The sequence below is a fragment of the Macadamia integrifolia genome, chromosome 1 (genome assembly GCF_013358625.1).
Source record: "Macadamia integrifolia cultivar HAES 741 chromosome 1, SCU_Mint_v3, whole genome shotgun sequence".
In the NCBI taxonomy this organism is placed as follows: domain Eukaryota; kingdom Viridiplantae; phylum Streptophyta; class Magnoliopsida; order Proteales; family Proteaceae; genus Macadamia; species Macadamia integrifolia.
Genome location: NC_056557.1, coordinates 27,758,590 through 27,782,861, shown reverse-complemented (window position 1 = coordinate 27,782,861; position 24,272 = coordinate 27,758,590). Strand labels below are relative to the sequence as shown.

Here is a 24,272-nt window from a genome sequence, read left to right as displayed (position 1 = left end):
TCGTTAGGTTTCATGGGGCTTCAAGTAATATGTTCAATAGTTTGAGGTGTCAAGCAACCCGGCAATAGTACAAAGGGTGTCCAAGTAATTATCCCTTTTATTTATAATCATCGAGTGGATACTATTCCAAAAATCTGGTTCTTTTAGAAGGGCTTAGTTCAATATCCTTCACTGTTGCGTTCTTCAAATCAACAGGTTTTTATGTTAATGGAAGCTAGAGGAGTGTGTTGCTTCATTTCAATTGTTCATGCTAATTGTTTGAGAACTTTTCGATGGCAACTTTGGTGCAATCAATGCTCAAGGAGACGCTAGCGTCATTATGCTACACTCCCAGAAAGAGTTCTTACCATAAAGTAGAAACATGGTTTAACTTGTTTACGTTGGAGAACAATCACCATCCCAAAAAGAGAGCGAAACATACCTTTTCTAAGCATAGTAGGATCAAATGATGGTAAATAGTGATGCCCACTGAAAAATCACAAATGAGACATACCAACACATGTAACCCGAGTTTTCTCTGTGGGCTGAAACAGGTATGCAATGAAGGGTGAAATATAAGGGAAGTCTGAAGGGATTCTGTGGAATTGAATAATGCACTTCTTAATTAAAAAAATAATATAAAAATCCATCTGAGAGGCACAACGTATACCTTAAGCATAAAGTACCTTTACCCATAACAATAGGAATTATAGCATTATCTGTAGTGATAATATCATATATTTCTTTTTGAGAGAGAATCGTACTCCACTAGGAAAAAGAAAACCCAAGATCTCATCTCTCCATTATTTACTCCCCTTATAGGGCAAATGTCCAAGCTACCTCTTTTCACATTATTACTATTATTATTATGAAAAAAAACTTCAATTAATAAGAAAGATAACTTAGAACATCAATGTTTGGGCTTGAGTTTGTGATGTGAGTTTATTTGTTCATAGTCATATAGGTTACCCTATGCATTAGAAGTACCACTTCATTTTTAGGTTTAAGACAAAAATATGGTAAAACAGTGAGTTGACATTCAAAAGTATAAGAATTACGCTTCAAGGCCGTGTTTGTACCAATTAAAAAGTAATGATTCTAGTTCATCCGAGTCACTCCATATTTCTCCTAAGGTCTAGACTCACACATTATAGATCCATCCAACCCCAATCATGATGCATAGTTAAGAATAACTCTCCTTATGTTACTAAGCTCTCTTTAGTTTCATTTCTATTTGTATTTATTTAGCTTATTACTATTTTTTCAAGTGTTTAGTATAATTTATAACACTTATTTCTATTTATAATAAATTAGAATAAATCACAAATCACAAAATACTCTCAAACTATTTGTGATTTGTGACAACAAATCATTTATGTTGATTTTTACGTTACCTTAAATGAGCACGTGTACTAAACTACTCAAAAACAAAGGCAAATAGGTAACTTGAATATGTTTTATACTTTTTCAATAAAAAACCCCAAATCTTATCATCTCTCTCACTCGAAGCTCAAAGCTGAAACATGAACCCTATTTTCTCATTATGTAATATATTTTATAAATAGTAACCAAACAAATACTATTTGTGGTCCATAATTTCTTATCACAAATAATTTCTAAGAAATAGTTAATAAATACAAATAGAAATCATACCAAAGAGAACCTAAATGCTCCGCAATTGAATAATATATATATATTTTTGTTAGGTAATGAAAAGTGACTAAATTACATCCGTAAAATATATATAAATGATTAGGCCATTCAGCCGGGTTGATACTTGATATGGCACTAACAGAAGGGTACAAGAAGAAAATGGCGTGGCACAAAGTTCAATAAACTCCCAATGCCAAAACTCCAATTGAAATTGAGGGGATGCCGCCCAATAGAGTCCCTAAGAGGCTTTTTTTCTTTTTTTTCATTTGTCTTTTGAACTCTGAGAAGTATATGGAGATTCGTCTCACATTTTAACTAGTACTGCATCCTTTTGGCTGATGTTTCATGGAGTCCACGCCCTTTGCAGATATCCTCTCTAAGATTCCTGACCCTCAGTACCATAACACCTCTCTAGTCGTTATAAAGTTTAGGGTCATACCAGAGGATTAGAATTCCCCAACTTTTACCTCTTAAGGCTATTGTTTTATATGATTATACTCTTTCAACACATAAATCGATAATAAATCAAGGGTAGAGGAATGCTACCCGTCTGCATTCCCCACGCCCAGTGGCACAGGGGTCTTTTCACAGCCCCTGAGCGTTCCTTCTCCCATAAATCAATTTCCAAGCACGATTTTCTTATATAGGATACTGATGAACAATGCAGAAGAAAAAGAGAGTAGAACAGAATTCCAGCTCTTCTACTGTAACAGGCCATCACTACTCCATTCTCACAGCATGACACCAAGAAAAATCCACTATGTAGACCATTTGACACGTGTCTCTTTACAGTTCTAAGATTGTAGCACAGATAAATCAGCTTTGCTACTTTCGTTGACTTAATTCTGAGGTCTTCTCCCACAATCAATCAACATTAGAAACTCTTCTCAGTATCGCCCCTGCACCAACCCACATTAAGTTAAAAGTAGTCACTGTAAAAGCACATGAAACAGAGAGTTTTTGACCAACTGTTTCATCATCCATGCTGCCAACGCTAAAATATAGAGACATCGGATAGCAGGGTTATATTATAGTGTCATGAGTCGTCCAGCTTCATAGATAGTATAGTCAATGTGATATGCCTAGACATACCCGTTTTAAGTGTACATTATCAGATAATTAAGAAATGGGGCAAAATTATCACTCAAGGTCACGTAATTAGCACACATCCTGCAGGAAAATCTCATTCTTGGAGAGGTTGACTATAAGCAACCATCTAGGCTGTATAATTAACAAACTAGCTAGAGGGGGCCTACAGGACATTCACATAGATTGGAACACAAGTAATTTTATTTTTGTTTGATTTGTAATGGGCACTCTATCTATAGTATAAAATTAAACATTTTCAACCAGTGTCTATTCTTTCATTGAAAGAAGGGATAAATCTTAGTAATCACAAACCATAAATTACTCCACCACTCATCGAATAACAAAACCTCACTGGACAACATACAAGAATGCATCAAGGTCCCAGATTAAACAATGAATTATATGATTGAAACAGACCATCAATGCAATCTGCATATTCTTTAACAGAACTATCAAATATGAAAAGTTGTTTAGAAAGGCGTACTAGAGAGTATGAACCTGCATGTAAAGCCACGATATCTGGAAATTGTCTTCCCAAGCTTAGGTGCATCATTTGATGATGGTATTTTTACTAGATAACAATTTGTAATGCTCAAGTTACTGTATCTTTGTCCCCTTTCCACTAATTCTACAAAAGGGCACCAACTCGAATCCATGACCACTAGGTCGCAATGGAGCAACCTTACCATTGAGCCAACGTCCATCCTCTCCACTAATTCTACTACATATACCTTCTTAATAATACTAGGGAATGTACGAGTCATATGAAAGAAGGATCACATACATCTAAAAAATTTATCAAAGGGAAACAGTAATCAATGAAACATCCAATAAAGTCCCTGTTTCAGGTTTTCAAGCAATTGGTTTCACATCGTTGCTACAGGCCAACCTGAAATATTGATATTGATATTGATAAACGTTGTCATGACCCCTTGACGTCTTGAGCTTTTGGGATAAGAGGACGTGACATGGTATCAAAACCAGGAGCTTGAGTGTATGATCCCTGATATGTGCGAGGGTTTTATGCTGTCATCTTAACCTTGGGCGCCATGTGATGGCCGTGTATGTGGGTCTGCATGTGTGGGTGGTATTGATATACGTTGTTGTGACGACCACTTAGAAGCTCAAGCTTTTGGGATAAGCAGTTGTAACATTAGTTAATTGGTTCCAGCCAATTTTTAATTCTCATGGAGAAACAAAAATCATAGATAACATCCAGAGACAACTAGTCCCCGCAGGGTACTTCAACTACTCTGGAATGGAACAACAACAAATAAGACCACACTACATAGCAGTAAAATTCCTAAAGGACCGCAATTAGACCTAGAAACCCAAAAAATGTGGAAAAAGATCTTGCGCTTGCCACTAAGAACGAAAAATCAAGGCAACCATCCATTGAGTCCTCACATGCATTGGAAAGCAAAAGAGAGTACCTTGATCATTATAGGACCCAGTTACACGAAAAACTTGAAAGTGAAAAGATTGCAAATATTATTGTTGCGTAATAGGTATTATCTTTTAGTTTACATATTTTGTGCCAGCCCAATTTAGTTGGGATAAAGCTAAAAGTTAAGACAAGGGTATAACCATACAAGTCGTGCCATCTTTCAAAAGAGGGGTCTCTCACAACTAAATTAGCTGCCAAATTTCTCCGTAACAACGTATTCAGTAACACTAATGGATGCTCTAACAGGTGTACTTGCTTATCTCCATGCTCACAATGGCGACTGTTTTTTTGAAAACTCAAAATCTAACCCAAATTTAAAATTTTCTTTTGGAGAGTTGCACTTGAAAGAATCCCCACTAAAGATACTACGAAAATGGGTGAATATTGATCCCACTTGTGGTTTGTGCCACAACCACCATGAGAATATTTGGTATGTTCTTTCTTACTTGTGATTTTTCAAGAAGAGTATGCGCTGCGGGTCCATTGGGACTCAAAACTGATCAGCTTCCTTTATCTTCCCTTCCCCACTTAATTATGTATTTTTTTCAATTCTAATGATATTCCTAGAAATAATATGGTTTCTTTTTTCAGCAAGTTTATCATAATTTGCTATTTCATGGAAGCATAGAAACCATGTTACTTTTGGATCTCAGCAACCAAACCCATGTACCATTTTAAATCAGGTATGAGATTGGATTACCAGTGGTCTTATAGACCAACCATAATGCAGGAGCAGATTACAAGTAACTAACTCCGCAGTTTATAACCCCAAACAATACAATACGAGTAAGAAACAAAGAAATAATACGATCAAATAAATCCCCAAGGATACAATACCCATATAGGAGCAAAACCAGCCCAAAACCTAACCCGATAGGAGAGAGAAAGACCTGTTATAGAGCTGGAGAGAAAGAGGTGCGGCCAGGGCTGTAGGAGTCCGATTGAGTTGCACTCTTGGGCGTAGATAGTCCCTAGGGAGGGTACAAAAACCCCCAAAGTTGAGAGGATTCTGGCGGCTGGTTGTGAAGTTACAAGTTTTTTTTGATTTTCTGACCTAGGAGAGAAAACTGAGAAAAAACTTCAAGAACAACAGTTGAATGCTTCCAACAGTGACTAGGTAAGGATCGTGGGACCCTTATGAGGCCTGGAATACCCTGATTGAAGACCTGGCTGAACAGAGTACAGAAAAGAGAAAGAGAGGAGATCGATCTCTCTCCTATTCCCACTAGGATTGCTGATCGGTTCTGATTTCTGGAGACTTTTATCAGAATCTGAATTATACCTCTTGAATGTTACAGCAAATAAAATAAAAAAGAAGAATAAAACAAATGGGGGGTTGAGAAGGGTGAAAGAAAATAAAAGAAGTGGCTATCTCAACCTGAGCTTCTCACCCACAGCTATCTCAGCTACTCTAAGCATTTAATTCCAACTTTCTTTCATAAATGCAAACTTTCTTTCATTCAAATCTGTCCAATAATGGTACATATGCCTCTCTATTTATAGAGAGGAAGTTTACAATCATACTAATACTAGGAGCTAGTTTTCCAATAGGACTAGACACTCCTACAACTAGGAGCTAGTTTTCCAATAGGATTAGACACTCCTACTACAACTAGAAATTCAAAATAGGACTAGGACTTGACTTTATGACTCCAACATGAAGTAGGACTAACTAACTAATAGTCCATATGGGACTTTACAACCAACTAATGGCGTAATGGGCTTTTATTGAATTATATAGCAACTAATTAAACTAATGAATAAAATCCCGTTTTCCTACCTTCTACCCATATTTTAGGCATATTAAAATGGCACATTTCAAAGAAAACCCATGGGATCAAAGGCCCAACACATACAGAACACAACCCAAGGCTTATTTGCAATAAAATAAGCCCAAGTGACTTATCTACATCAAACCAGTTGCTTCACAGGTGCATGTTGTCATACCTATACCTATTCAATTAACAAGTCTTGCCTTTTTTGACAAAAAAGTCATTTTTTTTTTTTTGGATGTCTAAATAAATTTAAAAAAATCATAATTATTACTGCAGTAATTGATAAATCTAATAATAACACTGGTTGGGCTACTGCTTAATTCTCACAAGCAAGATGCTTAGTTTTTCATGCTAACTACTTGATGATAGGAAAAAGCTCTAAGGCAGCAGCATGGGGCCTTTTATGTGGGATGACAAAAGCTCATGAGGAAGGGTGGGAAGCCAATGAGATCTGGAGCAATGAGGAAGATCTTGGACTTTTTCTGACAGAAAACAAAACTAACTTTTGGCCATGGATTACCATCCCTCTCCATTTAGAAACAGAGCATTTTATGTTTAAACCTATTTTTTGTGTAAAGGCTAACAACAATCTAGTCCTCCTGGTTAAGCACATTGCCTATGAGGCAATGACTAGCAAATCTCAGTTTAAGAATACGTCTGATCTGTACAAAACTATGAATGCCATGTAGTCTGGTTTTTCCTCTTTTTGAATCAAAAAAATTAAGCGGCCTAATAACAAATAAGTAGTGTGGAAAGAGCATCTGAACAAACTTTGGACTATTCCATCCCCATTTCCTCCGATTCTCCTCTAATCACTTTTCCACCCACTAAAATCAAATTCACAAGTAGGTACGAGCATAAGGGATAATTGCAACTAGGAGGGAGTAAACTCTCAGCTTAGGACCATATGGCTGTGGTCATCAGCAACATTCCAGCAATCAATTAAATCATGAAGTATGAAGGTGACATTGGTATAACTCTGATAAACTCATGTAAATCAAGTTCATGTGACACAATTGGTATCTCAATTAGGAGAAGAGGACAGAAGGCTGTTAAATAAGAATACTGCAATTTAAAATATTCACGTTCAATAACTTATGGGAAAGATTTAATTAAAACTCACTCAGATACAAGAAACTACTATTACAAAGAACCAATCTGATTTTATCTTGTGTCTTTCTTGGAAATGCTCAGTCCAAGTATTTATGCTATGACGTGAAATCCAAGAGACTCAATGTATCCTTGAATGTTCTCTTTTAATAAGATCACCTCATATTTTCCTTAGCCTAATTAATCGGCCCCGGGGAAGAATGGTGATGGAGATGTATTGCGGACCACCTCCCCTAATACAGTACAACATGAATTTTGGGAGGTTTATTTTCTTTAAAATCAGAGAAGTATCGGACTACCTACCCCTGGCATGTAGTGTGCCCTCTGGTTTCAACTCATTGAAAGACTTAGATATTGCAAAAAAGGTCTCCATATGGTCTTTATTGACCTAGAAAAATCTTATGACAGAGTCTCAGAGAGCTAATTTGGCAAGTACGAGAGAAGAGAAGTGTTTCAACATATGTAGACATAATCAAAGGTGTGTATAATGGTGCGGTGGCCAATGTAAAATCTATGTGGGGGGTGTCAGTAGTGAATTCTCAATCACAATTGGGTTGCATCAAGGATCAACTTTAAGCCCTTATTATAGATGATTTAACTAGAGAAATTAAAGATCGAGTCCCTTGGTGTATGCTTTTTGCTGATGATATTGATTTAGTGGATGAAACAAAAGCAGAGGTTAACACCAAGTTGGAATTATAGAGATAAACCTTGGAATCAAAATGTTTTAATATAAGTAGAATGTGAAGAGAGTATATGGTGTGTAACTTTAGTTACATTAGGATGGATAATGAGGTGGTGAAAATTGACGAGAGGAGATTCCACAAAATGATTATTTTATGTATCTAGGATCAATCATAAATAAAAGAGAAATAGAGGATTAAAATAGGATGGATGAAGTGGAGAGGTGCACCCAAACTGTCGTGTGAATTCCTTTAAAACTTAAGGATGATTTTATAGGACAGTCATACGACCAACTGTGATGTACGCTGCGGAATATACTGCAGTTAAGAAACATCATACAAATAAACTCAGTGTGTAGCTGAGATGGGGATATTGAGATGGATGTGTAGTAAAACTAGAAGGATGAAGTAAGGAATGAACAAAATAGAGTTGATTTGGGAGTAGCTTTGATACATGATAAGCTACAAAAAAGTCGTTTGAGGTGGCATGGCCATGTACGACAAAAGCTTTAAGATGCTCCAGCACGGATGAGTGATTTGATTCAGATTGAAGGAGCTAAAAGAGCTAGGGACAAACCTAAAATGACTCTGGGAGAAGTGAGGAAAGACATGCGCATAACTCGGGCTTTGTATCAAGTATGATTTTGAGCAGAGCGGATTGGAGGGTAAGGATCCATGTAGCCAGCCCACTTTGTTGGGATAAGGCTGGGTTGAGTTGAATACCTTACTATATCAACCCATTATGTCATCAGCAAAACAAATGAATCAATCTTAAGAAGTGAAACTTATACTTGAGCTCTTCTTTTTCTTTTTTTCTAATATTTTTTATTTTTTGTGTGTTGGGGGGGGGGAGGAAGATGGTAAGTTTTATTGCAAATAAGGAAGACGAATCATATAGTATGATAACAAGAAGAATCCACAACCTATGCACCCTATAGGGGGGCTACTTATGCAATCAAGATTGACCGATTGAAACCCCAAGGGTTAGCCATTGTTCGAAATCTCAGTCAAAACCACCGAGATTTCGTGAAATATTTTGATTTCAATGAAAGTCAAAACAGAACTTTGTGCGACTCGAAGGAATGCAGGATTTCAACTTAAATTTTGGCATTTCGGCCAAAATTTTGGTTTTGGTACAAAACAGTGCATACAAAAACCACTGTTTTAATCGAAATGGGTCAAATTTTTAACCCATTTCATGAGTTTCAAGTGTTTCACTTGTTAGAGGGGAAAACTTGAGGAGAAAAAAAAAGATTTGGCCAAACCACCTACATTTCTTGGCAGAACAAAGTATAGGGTACTACTACAGTGAAGATTTGCAGCAATTGATTAAGATTTGTGCAAGATTCAAACTTAGAGGTATAGTTCGAGTATACCCAAAACTGATGGGTTTCTAGAAGCCTAAGGGATTAGGTTCGGAAACTCAGCTGAAAACTAGACTCGTAGTGAACAAAAGTAAGAGCAGAATCTCTCGAAATGAGGAAATGAACTTAAGAAAACCAGCAATCCTAGTAAACTAAGATAACAAGTAAAAGAGTTCTATGTTGAATCTATTTACTTTATTCAGTGTGCGAGAGTAATTAGGATTTTTTTTATAAGTTAAGTGTTCTAGCCTACTGCTGCTTTCTTCTAATTCTGAATTCTACTGCAAATGAGGTGATATCTCTTTAATCCTTTCTTCTATTCTTCTTCTCCTACTTTTCTACTTTTAAGCTGTGGTACCCCTGTTCAAGATCAATTTACAGCTTGCTTTTCAAACTACATTTCTCTCTAGTTACTGCACTATTTTAACTATAAACTGGGATGAATTCCTGCTATCCTGCTCTTCGAAACTCAGTTAGGGTTTCTAAAGAATTCTAATCAATTCTGGAAGTTCTAGTTCTGCTACTTATCACTCCTAGTAGCACTAGGACTTTCCTATAACTACTTGTTCTGTTGTCAGAAATTCTTCAGATTCTACAGGCCTATTCCACTGGCAGAATGCAGAATTAGACCACTTGACTAGAACTTAGGCTGTTCTAAACTTTCTATTCTGAGGACGGTTCAAGGTATTGGTATGTATCAGTATCGCTGGTACCTGAAACCATAACCTGACTGATACAGTAGCAGTGTATCAGTCAGTAATGAGGGCAAAATGGTCCAAAAAGTGGCCCTTTTACAAAAAATGAGGGCAAAACTGTCTGATAGGACCGATAACCAATCTCGATACCATGATTTAAATCCATGGTTCCGAGTAATATGTTTTCTCCAGATTCTGGTTTATATTCCCTGTTCTGCGAGCAATCCTATTTGAACTAGTATCTGCTTCTGATTTGAGATTAGTATTCATTAGCCACTCAATAGGGCAATTTGCTCACAAAAGAGACTTGCCCATTAACCCAACCCAGCAAGCTGAAATATAGGGTCCTGTTTTCCTCAAATTAGAAGAAGAGTACAGGTTTTATCATTGAAAAGACAGTAAGTACCTGTTCAGTCCCAAATTGTCCTTGGGATCCATAGTTCGTCTGCTCTCCTTGATTAGCATCCCTTTGTCCCACCTGCCCATAGCCAGTGCCTGCTCCTTGCCCATATTCTCCACCACGTGAAGGGCCAAAGTTCCTATTGTCTCCAGTATAATCCCTATTGCCCATTGGCATGGGATCTCTTCGTTCACCCTGTCCAGTTGGACCATAGCTTTGTTGTGGTGAATAGCTTTGCTGTGGGGGGTAGTTCTGCTGGGGTCCATGATTCTGCTGTGGCGGGTAGTTCTGCTGAGGTGCAAAGTTCTGCTGTGGCGGGTAGTTCTGCTGGGGCGGGTAGTTCTGCTGAGGTGGGTAGTGTTGTTGTGGTGCATGGTTCTGCTGTGGGTAATTTGGCTGAGGGGAATAGTTTTGCTGTGGGGAAAAGTTCTGCTGTGCTCCATAATTCCTTCCATCTCCTTGCATAGATCCCTGCCGACCATAGGGTGGGTTCCCTTGTGCTGGCAGTGGATCTCTTTGTCTGTCATACCTGGGCCTGTCATAGCTTCTGTTTCGATCACCATATCGCCCTTGAGACCTCCCATATTGAACAGGGGGAGGCCTGGGTATGATCACCCCATTGATGTATTTGTCCCCTGAGGAAAAAAATACAAGACATATATAACCAAATGTTCCAACATAAGACGCCAGTAACATGTCACATTCTGCTTAGTCCTAACCAGCAGGTCTATTTACCAGAGACACAGAAGGGGAGGGGGAGGGGGGGGGGGGAGAATATCTCAAAAGAACCTTCCATGAAAGAACCCTATATAAAAATCCGTGTTTAATTTGCATGTCCATCAAACCCATTCAAATACACTCTCTCTCACTCTTGTTACAGAAATTTGATCCTTTAATCATATAATGACCCAAATACACAAAAGAATAATTCCAAAATGGCTTTTCTTCCCCCTCCGCCACCCCCAAGTCGATAACTCTCCAAAATGAAAATTTGTGTCTCTGTATTTCTAACACTAGCATATTATAACCACCAAAAGTCTTCAAAAAGTTACAAGATTTATAATTTTCAAGGATACTAGTTATATGTAAAATTGTGAGCTAATGGGCTGTCCTGTCATCTTATAAATCTTAGCAACTAAAGTGCCTTGAAGAGGGATTAGAAGATAGGGTTTCACTCTTCTATTAATGACTAGCTGTGTATAATAGATTATTTAGCTTATATATTAGGGTTTTAGATATAATTCTTTAATTAATGGATTAGATACTTCCATAAAATAAAAGTTCTCAACCATCCACCAGGACACTTAGGACACTTCATGTACCCCCACGGTACCCTCAAGTCTCAACGCAACATGACATGAGTATCGGGTCAGATATGTGTCTAACATGCATACAACAGTTGGCAATCAAATGTCACTATGAAGAAAATAAAACGAAGACTATCAGCCCCTCTTATCACACATTTTAGCAAAAGGCCATACCAATACCCAGTTTGGTATTCACCCAAAAAAAAAAAAAAACCCAGCTAGGAACAAGCCCTCGTATCTAATTATCAGGGTCAGGATGAAGTGGAACTTAGTCTTCGACCAGTACATACCCAACCCCCTGTTAACATAGCAAATAACCAAATATTCCAACTTTCCTAATGCATGTACCACATTACATTTTTGCCCTTTGTGACCAGCAGGTATTTTCCACATTCTAAGTAATGCAGTTTGGCAGTTTGGGCAATGGATTCTTTAGTTACCTTTTGAGTTTGATTTATTTCTTTCTTAGAGTTGGAACAATTTACATTAGCTTGGGAGTCGAGATTATTTGAGTAGGAATCTAGTTACTAATTTAGAGTAGCTTCCATTTTCAAATATTTTCCTTAAGTGTTTTGTTTTTTTGCCTCTATGTTAGTCATGTAAGATGACGGAGATTTTAGAATTTTGAGAATTGATTGATCGTTTGGTTAAAGCTATGGCTGCCATGAATTGTGTGAACCTTCCTTCCCTTTCCTGATCTCCTCTTCTTTTCCCTCTCTTATCTTCTTCTCTTGTTTCTCTCTTTTCCTTCTTTGCTTGCTGTCCATGCTCTGTTCTGGGCAGTGATCACAGGTGTACAAAAAGTGTTGCTGAACCTTGAAAACCCATCAATCAGGTCTGAGATTTGGACCGAAGGTTGCTACCTCCTAGGTGACACAGACCCTAGAGTATCTCCTCCAAAGCTTGATCCTGCTGGTGAAAAATAAAAGCCAGATTCAGATCTGAGCTTTGCTACCGCCAGATCCAGTTGCAGGGTCGAAGATACATCTGACCTAGGACTGTTGAGGCTTGAGTCGTAGAGTGGTGGCAGAGAATCGATACCCCACAAGTTTTGGGATACCGCTGGTACCCCATCGAGAGGAAGAAGAAGGTTCTTCTATTGTTTTAAAGAATGATTTCTGTTATTACCCTTTTCTTTTATAACTCCAGAAAACCCCTCTTCTAATTTTCTATTCCAGTTTGTCCCCTTCACTTATTATTTTACATATGATGTGAATGAGTGCTTCTGAAATTACAATATTGCCCCTGATTTGTTTGAGGTTGAAGTAAACTGCTCTTTTGTGGGCCCATAAGCAATCAGATTCCGATTTTGGAACCCGGATCTGCATCACTAAGACTGTATGAGCCTACAAGAACTAAAAGGGATTCAGTAAGAAAGTCTTACCTCCATACTCCTTGTTCACTGGATCAATGTAGGAATCCGGCAGAATGAAAACAACTCCAGGCAAACCTGATTATAGCTAACAACGTTAATGGGCGGAATTAAGGGTGCAGCAGGAGAAATAAGAACCATCAGTAATCCAAACTCATTTCTCACACAGAAAGTGAGAGTTACAGAAGCTTACCTCGAAACTTTTCAGACTCTTCCTCTGTCATCACAGCTTGAAAGCCATTATATGTTGTCGTGCTACAAGCATACATCCTGTTTTTTGCCTCTTCCACACTACAATCATACAAGGAGGACATTCAGACAAATGAAGTTGCCTATTTTATAGTTCCACAGAACACAAAGTCCATATAGACCCGAGTAGAAAACAGCACAAAGTCTCCCAAAGAGAACGTCCAGAAAGCACAACAGTACTTCAGTGGAAAAAACATTTTGGGGATGCAAACCATTAGCCACCAACAAATGGCTGCTCAATCCACAAGAAAACTCTAGAGTCTCTTTTCATATTGACTACAAAACACGGTTTACGAACAATGGGGAACACAACCACCCTGGTGCATGTTGGAAGGCTTGATTGCACAGTCCCAGGCCAAAATTTACTTGATACAGCAAGACTAACTAAAGACTCTATAGAGAGTACATATACACATTGGTCAACTAATTCAAAGCAATCTAGGGTTCCAAAACTCTAATTTAGGTCACTAAAGCCCACCCCAAGTGACAACATCTCAAACTAAGAGGACAGTGGAAATGCTGTAATTTTCAGAACAGGGTTTTTTTTTTAGGAAAGAATAGGACCTTGGACAATAAGTAAATAAACTCAAGGGAATGACCTTTATGGATATTCAAAATTAGAATGGGGTAATATATAAGAAACTTATGACAAGAAGGGCTTTTAAGTAATTGAAATAAGTTCTGTCCTTGCTTGCAAAGAATGAAAGTGGGTCTGCTTCCCACAATAGAACAGAAACCAGTGGTGAACCTAAATTACAGTTGATAGAACTCACCCATATGGACTCTGTTCAGTCTGAAAATTCAGGTGAAGGTCCCTAACTCATAGGATGATTGAATCCAATCGACAATTACCCAAAGTAAGTGGAGGAAAATCTTGCAAGTGGTACCAGGCAAAAGTTTCAGAGTCAACCCCACTTGCCAACGATTCTCTCATAACAGAGGGGGACTTAGGAGGCAAGGTCTTAGGATTTGGGTAGCATAAGTAAGAGCAACATATACACAGAATCTCAGGCTAAACCAATCCATTAGGGTGAATTGGCAGACCATTCTGTTCAGCCCTGTGTTACCAATGGCAGGGAAGGAAGTAAAAAAACAAAGAAGAAAACAAGGAATCAATGAAGAGATCATAGGAGAAGAAGAATTAGAAGATGGTGAGAAGGGGAAGATCACATCTAAGAGAAGAATTGGTTATGGCATCAAGCAGAGAAAGAAGAAGAATTGGTTATGGAGTCGAGCAAAGAAAGAAGAAGAATCCAGACGTGCACAGCAACACATCGCCACATATGAAACTCAAAGATGACTATTCAATCCAGTTGCAATCGATGGTTTTTTTTTTTTTTTTTTTTTTTGAGAAAATTGCAACGCCAACCCCTGAACTTTGGTCTTTATACAATTCCAAATCAGTCCCTGCCGTTAGCAGACCCTGTTAAGAGATGGAATGTCTGTTAGTTTTTTTTGTTTAAAATGCCCAAAACATCCTCATATCTGTCAAACCCAGATTCAGTCTTTGTTGTACAGAATCTTCTTGCTCTTCCATTGGCATCTAGAGTAAAAATAACCCAGAGTTATCAGAGGAATTTCTGTTAGATTTGGGTCTCATTATAAGTCATGATCATCAAATAAAGCTATTAGTATTAACATCAACCTTGGAGGATCAAGTACTTGTCCCTAAGTTGGTCAAGCACCAACAACCTGAAAATGGCATGGACCTCTGAAACTGAAGAGAGGGAGTCTGTCTCTGACATTACCAAGTAGAGAAAGATGTGCCCTTCAGCATTTTTATCCTTATTTCCTTTTGGGTAAAGACACAGTTTCCTGTAATGCACCAATTATATGTGTGTGTCCAATATTATTCACAGAAAAGAAAAGGGTATTGGAAGACTTAATAAGCAAAAGTAATAAGATGAATAAAGTGACCATTTGTATCCACCAGATTCGAAATCTCCAGAATCATATCTTTCAAGTGAGGAGTTTGAGAGCAAGGAAAATGATTTAATCCTAAGTGCAAAGTGAGTTGGAGGTTCTTTTCTTACTGTTCTTAAGATTTCTGCAGCAGAGCATGTAACGTGTAAGTAAATATCAAGTTAAACGAAAAAGGAAAAGGAGTGGATGGATTGAGTGCAAGTATGAACCTTCTTCGCCATCGATGGAGTAAAGCGCCATCTGGGTATATTGTTTATAATCAATTCCAATCTGCTATGCAAGTTTGAAGATGATTATAAAGACAAAAGAACCCTAGTGATCCTGTGTTTATAAAAACCCCTAAGAGAACTAACAACCATTGAAGGAAATACCTTGGCCGGACATGATGGATAGTCGCCAGAGGGGAGAGGTGCACACGGTCGTACGAAGGAGAAGGGATAATTGCAGGTTTCAGGGAGGGCGATGGTTGTAGCTTCTTTCTCTTCTCGGTTTTGTGAAGCATTCATATGCTTATGAGTTTAGAAGGGGCAAGGGTAATATGGTCCACTCACATCATATGAGGGTGTTTTGGGCATTTTAAACAAAAACTAACAAACATTCCATCACTTAACAGGGTCTGCTAACAGCACGGACAGATTTAATATTGTTTGAATTTTTATGGGGTGTCTTTGGTATTTCGAAAAGTCCAGGGGGTGGCATTGAATAAAGACCAAAGTTCAGGGGGTGGCGTTGCAATTTTCTCTTCTTTTTTTTTTTTTTTGGCTCTTTGGAGAGGCAGGGGATGCTTACATATGTATAGCTTATTGATAAACAAGAGTGACTCAACTTGGAAGACTGAAATAAAATATACTCCTACCAATCGACAGCCACTCTCCCGTAATAAAAAAATTGATTTCAATTTACAAAAGTAACCCGAAATAAAAATGAAATACCCAAAATACCCCTACTGGAACTGAAAACCTAGTTTAGGCCTTGTTCTCCATGGTCTGGGCTGCCAAACTGGTTCATATCAACCCATCCCGCTAGTGCTACTGCATCAAAACCAGTTCCAAACTAGAGAACTAGAAAAGATACTTGCATGTTTGCAATCACAGGATCTCCAAAACATAGAAAACTACGCAATTTAAGGAGAGAACTGTAGGACCAATATCATGGTTATGTACTCTACTCTAGGGGCATTAGCAATCAACAGAAGATCTCAAAGATCTGAGATCAAAACTGTGGGACACAATCCTAGTAACACTAGAAAAAAGGGGTGAAATGTATAGAACTGAGATTCCAACAGTAATATTCAGAGTTGTGGACCACAACTCTGAATATTAAATATATCCAGAAACTAATATATGAAATCTGAGATTAAACTACGCAGAATTGAGACAGAAAAGCAATTAGAAAACTGAAAATAAGTGAAAAAAACCAGGCGCTTCAAGTTTGGAAAACAGATGAAACCAAGGATTTCGTCCGAGATCAGAGACCATAACGACACCACTGATCCCATTCAGAACAAGCCAATTAAGATGGATCCCTGACCAATTTCCACAGGTACCATCTGCTTGCACGTAAAATGAAGGGAAGGGAAGTAAAATTCGTTTGAAAAAAGAGAGGAGAAACTTTTGTAAATTGTAATCATTATTGCATAACCTACTTAAAACTCTTACAATATTTGAAAATTATACTTTTCAGATGTCCTCTTTATTTTCCTTTTCCAGCCCAAGGGAATTTGCTTACGAAGTAAAGTAAAATCTAATAAATTTACAAGGAGTTGTAGTTAGTTACACAATCATGTTAGAAAATGATTACAAAAGTTTCTTTTTTAGTTTTGATTTAATTTCACTTCCCTTCCTTTATTTACCTTGCAACAAGACAGAGCCTTAAGAGCCTGATTGGTTGGCAGGGCCAGTGGGGTGGAAAGTTTGGAAAGTGGACCCCACATGCTGCAGGGGTGAGTGACAAAGATAGTAAAGTGGGGAAAATTAACACTTCCCACCACATTGCATGTTTGGTTGGCTTGGGGAGTTGCCTCAACTCAATCGGCAGCCACCAAACCTCAATCTCCACACTTCAGCCAGCAACCACATCATCGAAATCAAGCACAAGGATATACAAGATACTGGCCGTCAACCAGTGGTAAGCCCGCTAACAAACAAAACTTGGTTCTTGTTCTTATGGTGAAATCACGCATAGGATAGAGAGGAAAGAGACTTCACCATGCGTTGATCTCCAAATAAAAAATGAGTCAAAGAATGAATCAAGCGGGCTGCAGCCAAAAGGGGTTAGAAACCCACCAGGACTTCTAGCAACACCAAGGGTTTTTTTTGACAATACTTCATTATAGAGTTTAATAAAGTACTTGTTGGAAAGCAATCTGTACCAAGACTAACAGACACACTTGCATTGAAAGAGGGACTCATTGGGCAATCTTGCAAGTATCTGAAGAACAACTTCCTCCAGAAAGAACCCATGTCCTAAATCAGGTGAACTCATAATGCACCCGCAAAAGAATCAATGGAGAAATCTCAAAAGAATGCACGAGTTTAACAAGGGTCCCAAAGCATAGAGGTCGGTGAGGGTTGGAAAACCTTCCATTAATGAAGGAAAAGGAAGATCCTTGAGACACTAACAGCTCCTTCAAAAAGCAAAATTTTCCCCTGAAAAAAAAAAACGATCTCTCTAGATTTGATAAGTAAAAAAGAGCGACCCTGATTGTTATTTAAGGCATCTGCATACATCCTAGGGGGTTGGGGATAAGTAATGAGTTGCTGATTTTCTCAAACAATCATCAATTATGCTATGATTGAAACTGATGAGACAAGTGAAACAAAGAGGGGGAAGAACCGATTGTTGCACCTACCCTCTACTTCCCTATGATATCCCTACTAAAAATGAAGGGAGTTTGAGAAGGGGGGTGGATAGGACAGGAACCAACAAGAAAGTCTGACAACTTTCCCACCTTAGACGTACAAAGAGCCTTATATCCCATATTTTTGGGAAAGTTTGACAGCTTTTCCACATTGTAGCATCTAGCCTCACCGCTTCTCTAACAACAAAACGAGCCCTTAGGCTCCATCTGTTTCGCTGTGAGTTGGTGGGATGAAAATGAATAGTGAAGGAAAGTTTGACAACTTATACTGCGGTTTTAAAACATGGAGTTGTTTGGTATCCATGGGGCGGGATTTCTCATTTCTGGCATTACACTTCACCACCTTCTCAAAATCCCACCCATTTTGGTAGGAATCTTGCAGGAATCAAAGGAATGTCATAAGCTTGTAAGACTTCAAGGAGGGGGCGATGGTTGCAGTGGGGAGGGGGTGGAGCAAAGGTAAGGGAGCTAAGATCATAGCAAGGACTACAAGTGTCAAAAATGTGAACGAACTAGCCCGAAACAAACCAAACCAGGCTTATTGGATTGGCTTCCGATTGAGGGATTGTGAAGCCGGTTGAAAACCGATCCGCACCAGAACCGACCAAAATCAAACCGAACATGGAAAGCATTCCAGAATCCATAGTTTTTAAGGCGTTGGTAAGGCGACAGAAAACCGATCCGCACCAGAACCGACCAAAATCAAACCGAACATGGAAAGCATTCCAGCATCCATAGTTTTTAAGGCGCTGCTAAGGTGATGCGGTCTAGAGATGGTAAGGCAGTGCTCCGCCTTATGTGAAGTGGCGCCTTATGGGTTTTTTTTTTTTTAACACATTTTAAAATTACTTGATGAAGATTCCAAATATAGATTTTTTATTGGTAGGTGTATGATTTGGTTAACACTTGGGATGTATGAGACCAGCTTTACTCCACCAAAAATAACCAAAACAAACAAAACAAAAACACGATTCACAAACAGGGTTTGGATTTTGTCAAGGGTTTAAGAAAGGGCTTTGAGAAGGAATCAAGGAACAAGTAAGAACCACTGATCCAGGTGACCATTTTGTTCCGGCAACGGTGAGCTTGCTCTGGCAGTGGTGAGCTTCATTCTTCTTTAACAAGAGTAGAAATATAGTGGATGACCTTAGAGCTTAGGCACTCATTTTTGCATCAGAGGTAAGTATAATAAATACTTATATTTTTTGTCTTCTTTTCTTTATATTTATAATTTTGTTTCATAATTATGTATTTATATTATATGTTAATATTATGATGATTGATGATTGATGATTGATGAAGATGAACTTAGTTTATTCACTTAATTGATTTGTTTTTTGATGAATATCTTACATGGGTATGAATATGAAACTTTAATATTTATTTAACATATAAGTAATAGAATTCAACTAGGATTTGAACCAAATAGATTAGTTTTATAAAAAAATTACACAAGAACACTTTAGTCGATAAGGCGACGCTTTATGCCCGCCTTATCGCTAAGGCGCTCCGAAAGACCCTCAAACGCCTGTCGCCTTACCGCCTTAAAAACTATGCCAGAATCAAGCCCAAACCGATAAGAATCCGATACCAACCCAAAAATCACTAAAAAGAAAACCCATAAATATGTTTATATATACATGGTAAACCGGATCGAACCAGATATCAAACCGATAAGAAACCAAGCCGAAAATGAATCTTCCCCTATTGGATTGGCTTCAGATTCATCCATTCTCACACCAAAATTGGTGAAAACCAAACCCAACCGATTGACACCCCTAGCAGGGAACATTACCACATAATGACACCAAATCAACTTGTAAGACCCATACCACAGTCCTCAATCCTGAGTGGGGACTGCTGGTTTCAATAATCAACCATCGAGAGGTGAATCTCCTCCTCCATTGTTGCTCAAACCATAGCTCCTTTGCTCTATCCATAGAGGATTGGCGGTCAAACGGTTCCATCAATAACAAATATGCCAAGATATTGGAATGGCTACTTTCCAACATTAGCAAATGTTATAATGAGTTGGGTTTGTCTTGCATGGCTGCCGCCTCAAACTCAACAACAAATGCTTTTGGATCATCTCCAAGTTTGTACTTTTAAAAGAAGTGCAGAGATTAGACTCCTCCTCACCCCCCCCCCTCTCTCCTCCCTCTCTGCTCTGCCTCTCTCCTCTTTCGCTCTTCTTTTTCTCATCTTTGTCCCAACCCCCCCCCAACACACATACACATATGGGATGCAACCGATTTCTTCCCCATTTAATCAGATAAGATCATGCTGTAAATTTTAAGATTAAATAATTATACCATACCTAAGGAAAAGGCCAACCCAAGAAACAATGTGGAAAAAAAGGTAGGGATGTTAGTATGTTACAGTCCTATAAAAAATTATCCCATACCCGTAGAAAAGGCCAACCAAACAAGCATCGGTGCAGCAAAATTGTGCCTTGTTCTTGCACTTTATTATCTTTACCATTCACCCTCCATCATGTGGGGCGAAATCTCCCAACTTCCCCATAGACCTTGTTTGTTTGTCAGGATTTTAAAGAAATGGGAATAAACAGTGAGAAAAAGTCTGATGACTTATCCAAAAACATAGGAAAATGAAGGTGTTTAAATACTTAGGGTGGGGAAGTTGTTAGACATGCTTAATATGTTAGGATCTCCTTGTCGGAGGCCATCTTCTCCACCCCATTCATCTTAAATCATACTAATTGCAGTCGCATTCTTGCATAAGATAGGGAAAGTTGCAATAGTTGAATTGGGAACCTGAGATGTCACGAAGGGGGTGGTGGTCACAATGGGGAGAACGCTTGAGCAAAGGCTTTATCAAGTGGAATAGGGTTAGGAGAAGAAATTAGAGGGAACATGAATGGGGGCAGCAGGAGAAAGCTCTCTTTCAATACTCTAAACAATGATATATTCAGTGATAAATAAATTATCTTGTACACATAGACTTCAAATCCACTCCATCGAAATGGTAGAGATGTAGATCTTATCTATCCCGGAGATAAGTCAAATAATCTTAAGCAAAAGAACAAAGGATTGAAGAAGATTTTGACCTTCCATAAAGGATGATTTGATCAACAAGACTATCAAATGAGTGTTTGATAACCAAGAAACGTTTTACTATATGAATTTTTTATGTCCAAATGGATTGGTATCGAATTTCCAAAGATGCGGAATCCAAACCATTATCTGTGAGGAGGTGACAATCGCAGAAGACAAAGGTGTGACTGTTCAAACTTTTTTTCTTTTTCGGGGGGGGGTTGAAGACTGTTCAAACTGTGCATCAGGTTTTAAAGCATGATTTTCAGGGCTTGCACATTTGTGGAATTGAGGCAAACGAAAGTGAATGGGGCGGTAAGTGTAACAAGCCAATATTGTAGACCAACGAGCTTGTGAAGGATGAGAGCAATCCAAGAATGAAGTCAACAAAGCCTTGTCCCAACTTAATGGGGTCAGCTACATGGATCCAAAGAAAGCCAAAGGAAGAGAAAATAAAAGGCATTAAATAGGGACATATTGATAATCACAGACAAAAGTAGAACACAGCTACAAAAAGTCCGCTACCTGAATCCTAGCCCTCCAATATGCTCTATTCGAAACCATACTTGGGACTAGACCTAATTTGTGCATATCTTTTCTCACAACCTCTCCTATTGTCATTTTAGGTCTGCCTTTTGCTCTTTTGGATCCTTCTATCTGAATCAACTCACTCCTCCTTATCGGTGCATCAGGTGGCCTTCGTTGAACATGCCTGAACCACCTCAAACAGTATTCTCGAAGCTTGTCAGAAATTGGGGCAACCTCCAGGGGTCTACTCTAATATGATCATTCCTAACCTTATCTCTTCTAGTTTTCCCGCACATCCATCTTAGCATTCTCATTTCCGCTACCCCTAGCTTATCAATATGTTGCTTCTTAACGGCCCAACGTTCCGACCCATACATCATAGCCGAGCGCACGAAAATCCGATAGAATTTTCCCTTAAGTTTTACCGGAACGCATTTGTCACATAAAACTCCATATGCACTCCTCCACTTCATCCATCCCACCTTAATCCTATATGAAACGTCATCCTCTATATCACCTTCTATATTAATGATAGATCCCAAATATCTAAACGACAATCCAAGAATAAAGTCATTAGCTCAAAACCCTAATGGAAGTGTAATCACCAAATTAGAAACTACACAAGCTCTATAATGTAAGCAACTCATTTCATAAGATTTGAGAAGTGCTACTCATGTCAAAAGATATTGGAAGTTTATCCGCCACCAACTTCTCGCCAGTTCCTTTCTTCATAAGGAAAATGCTAACAAGAAAGATGACAATCTCTGTTTTAATGCAGTTCCACAAAGCTCAAATATGGTTCTCAGCTCTACCCACACTCTATCCACACTCTTTCTCTTTCTCTCCTAACACCCTCCTCTAGGCCAACCAAACAAAATAGGGCGGAAATGAATAATGATGTATCCTCCATTTACCTATCCCTATTATCCCACCCCCCAACATGTGGGACCCACCTCCCTATGAAATGGAGAGAAAATCACTATTTATTACCACTACATGTCGTTTGGCTAGATTTTTACTACTAATGTTCCAAAGAAACGGAGATGAGGAGAAAGAGGTCAAAGCAAAGAACAAGGTGACAGGGGGGTGAGGAGAGAGGAGAGAGGAGAGAGGAGAGAGAAAAGAGAGAGAGAGAGAGAGAGAGAGAGAGAGAGAGTCTGAAGCAAGAAAGGGCAGACTAGAGACAATGTTCTCTCAGTTTCTCTCAGAATCTCCTTCCTCTAGGCTGAACCAGCCCAAAATCACTGGATCTGGTTCCACATCATCGATTACCTCCCCTTTAGTTCACTTGTTGCAGTCGCATCTTCTCTCAGACTCGTTTTACCTCTGGGCCAACTCTCCCAATTCCAAAATATCTCTCGTCCTTTGCAACACATTGACTCTCCAGTTGCAAGTCTTTACCCCCAGCTCAGCCTCATGCAATCTCAGGCACCAAAGAGAAATCAACCACCGCCCCTTGCAACCACTGCCCCCATCAAACCCCTTTGTGAGATTTATGACTGTTGCAACTTTCCCTTCAGTTTCCCCTTCATGAATCCCACCGAATCAGTGGGATTTTGAAACGGATTGGATGGAGAAGATAGCAAACCCCCCCCCCCCAAAAAAAAAAAAACCCACCACAAAGAAAACCCGACCTACTGAACCCATCTAACAAGTTTCAGAAACATGGAAAAATGTGGTATTTGGCTACCTGAGAAAGTTATCAGACTTTCCCTTACTCATTTCCAACCCATTAAAATCACAATGAACAAACAGGACCTAAGTGAAAAAAGACTGTATCGCTACAACTCTTACCAACTGACAGAATACATAAAAACTAGATTACAACTAAACATTCATTTAAAATTCCTTCAACCATCAGCATCCGATTTCTAACAAAGTTCGTAGATACCCCAAAACTTTTCAGTAATTAGCTGATAAAACAGCGGAATCAATTAATCAAATGAGAGAAAGAAATTAAAAGAATCAACATAACAATAAGGACAAATTTACCTGCCGAAGACTTTTGCTAAGGTTTGAACGTAAGTCTCAACCATCTCCTCGGGAGTGGGTTTGGGATCTTTGGGGAAGTCCATGGTGATGAGCCAGTGATTATAGTCGCAACCCTCGAATAGGATTGTGTCAGGGGATATCTTCTCATCGTCGTTGTTGTTGCGTGATCTCGCCGACAAAAACGATACAGAAGAAGAGTGGAAAGATAAAGCTTGGTTCGCGAGATGATTAATGGGTAACTGAACGCTAGGGCTTCGAGCAGAATTCGAAATTGATGGTGAAGAAATGCAGTGGTGTAAAGCAGAAGAAGAAGAGGATGCAATTGAAGAGAAGAGACGATGGTGACGGACAAGAGAAGAGAGAGTCAAAGATCGACGAAGACGCAGTCCAGACAGTGCCATCGCTGACAAGACAGAGAGAAATCAGGGTTTTAGAAATGAGGGGTTTAGAAGATAGAGCGAGAGAGCGATTACTAGGGTTTTAGAAATGAAGGGTTTAGAAATTGCAGTCAGCGAGCGCGGCAGGAGTGAACGTAGAAACGTAGAGTGTCCACGGGACTTCGACAGTGAATAATAATAGATTGGCTAGGGGTGTCAATCGGTCGGTCCGGCTCGGATTCGGTCCGAGTTGAGTCGGTTTCGGTGTGGAAAAGTTGAAATCGAAACCGAATCAATAAGAAAATTTCGGTTTTGATGCGGTTTGGTTTCGATTTGTCTTCGATTTCTTAAAACGATTTGTAACCGGGTTGGTTTTGGTTTTGGTCCAGTTTGGATTCGACTTTCCATACAAATGT

General features: G+C 38.8%; 1 protein-coding gene across 1 annotated transcript; it reads right to left on the bottom strand.

The window, feature by feature from the left end:
- Positions 1-2,245: 2,245 nt before the first annotated feature.
- Positions 2,246-24,027, bottom strand: LOC122082560 (multiple organellar RNA editing factor 1, mitochondrial-like). The gene is made up of 5 exons (XM_042650213.1): positions 23,480-24,027; positions 13,068-13,165; positions 12,887-12,952; positions 10,202-10,830; positions 2,246-2,531 (listed from the first exon to the last, which is right to left on the bottom strand). Exons 1-5 carry the CDS (start codon positions 23,878-23,880, stop codon positions 2,520-2,522), a joined length of 1,206 nt encoding a protein of 401 aa, XP_042506147.1. The 5' UTR covers positions 23,881-24,027; the 3' UTR covers positions 2,246-2,519.
- Positions 24,028-24,272: the final 245 nt, after the last annotated feature.

Bases quoted from the DNA above. Each gene is read 5' to 3' on its own strand.
- LOC122082560 (XM_042650213.1), bottom strand. From the start codon at position 23,880: ATGGCACTGTCTGGACTGCGTCTTCGTCGATCTTTGACTCTCTCTTCT. The intron at 13,166-23,479 runs GTAAATTTGTCC...GTATGATTGTAG, and splicing joins TTAGCAAAAGTCTTCGGCAG to TGTGGAAGAGGCAAAAAACA. The intron at 12,953-13,067 runs GTAAGCTTCTGT...AGCTATAATCAG, and splicing joins AGAGTCTGAAAAGTTTCGAG to GTTTGCCTGGAGTTGTTTTC.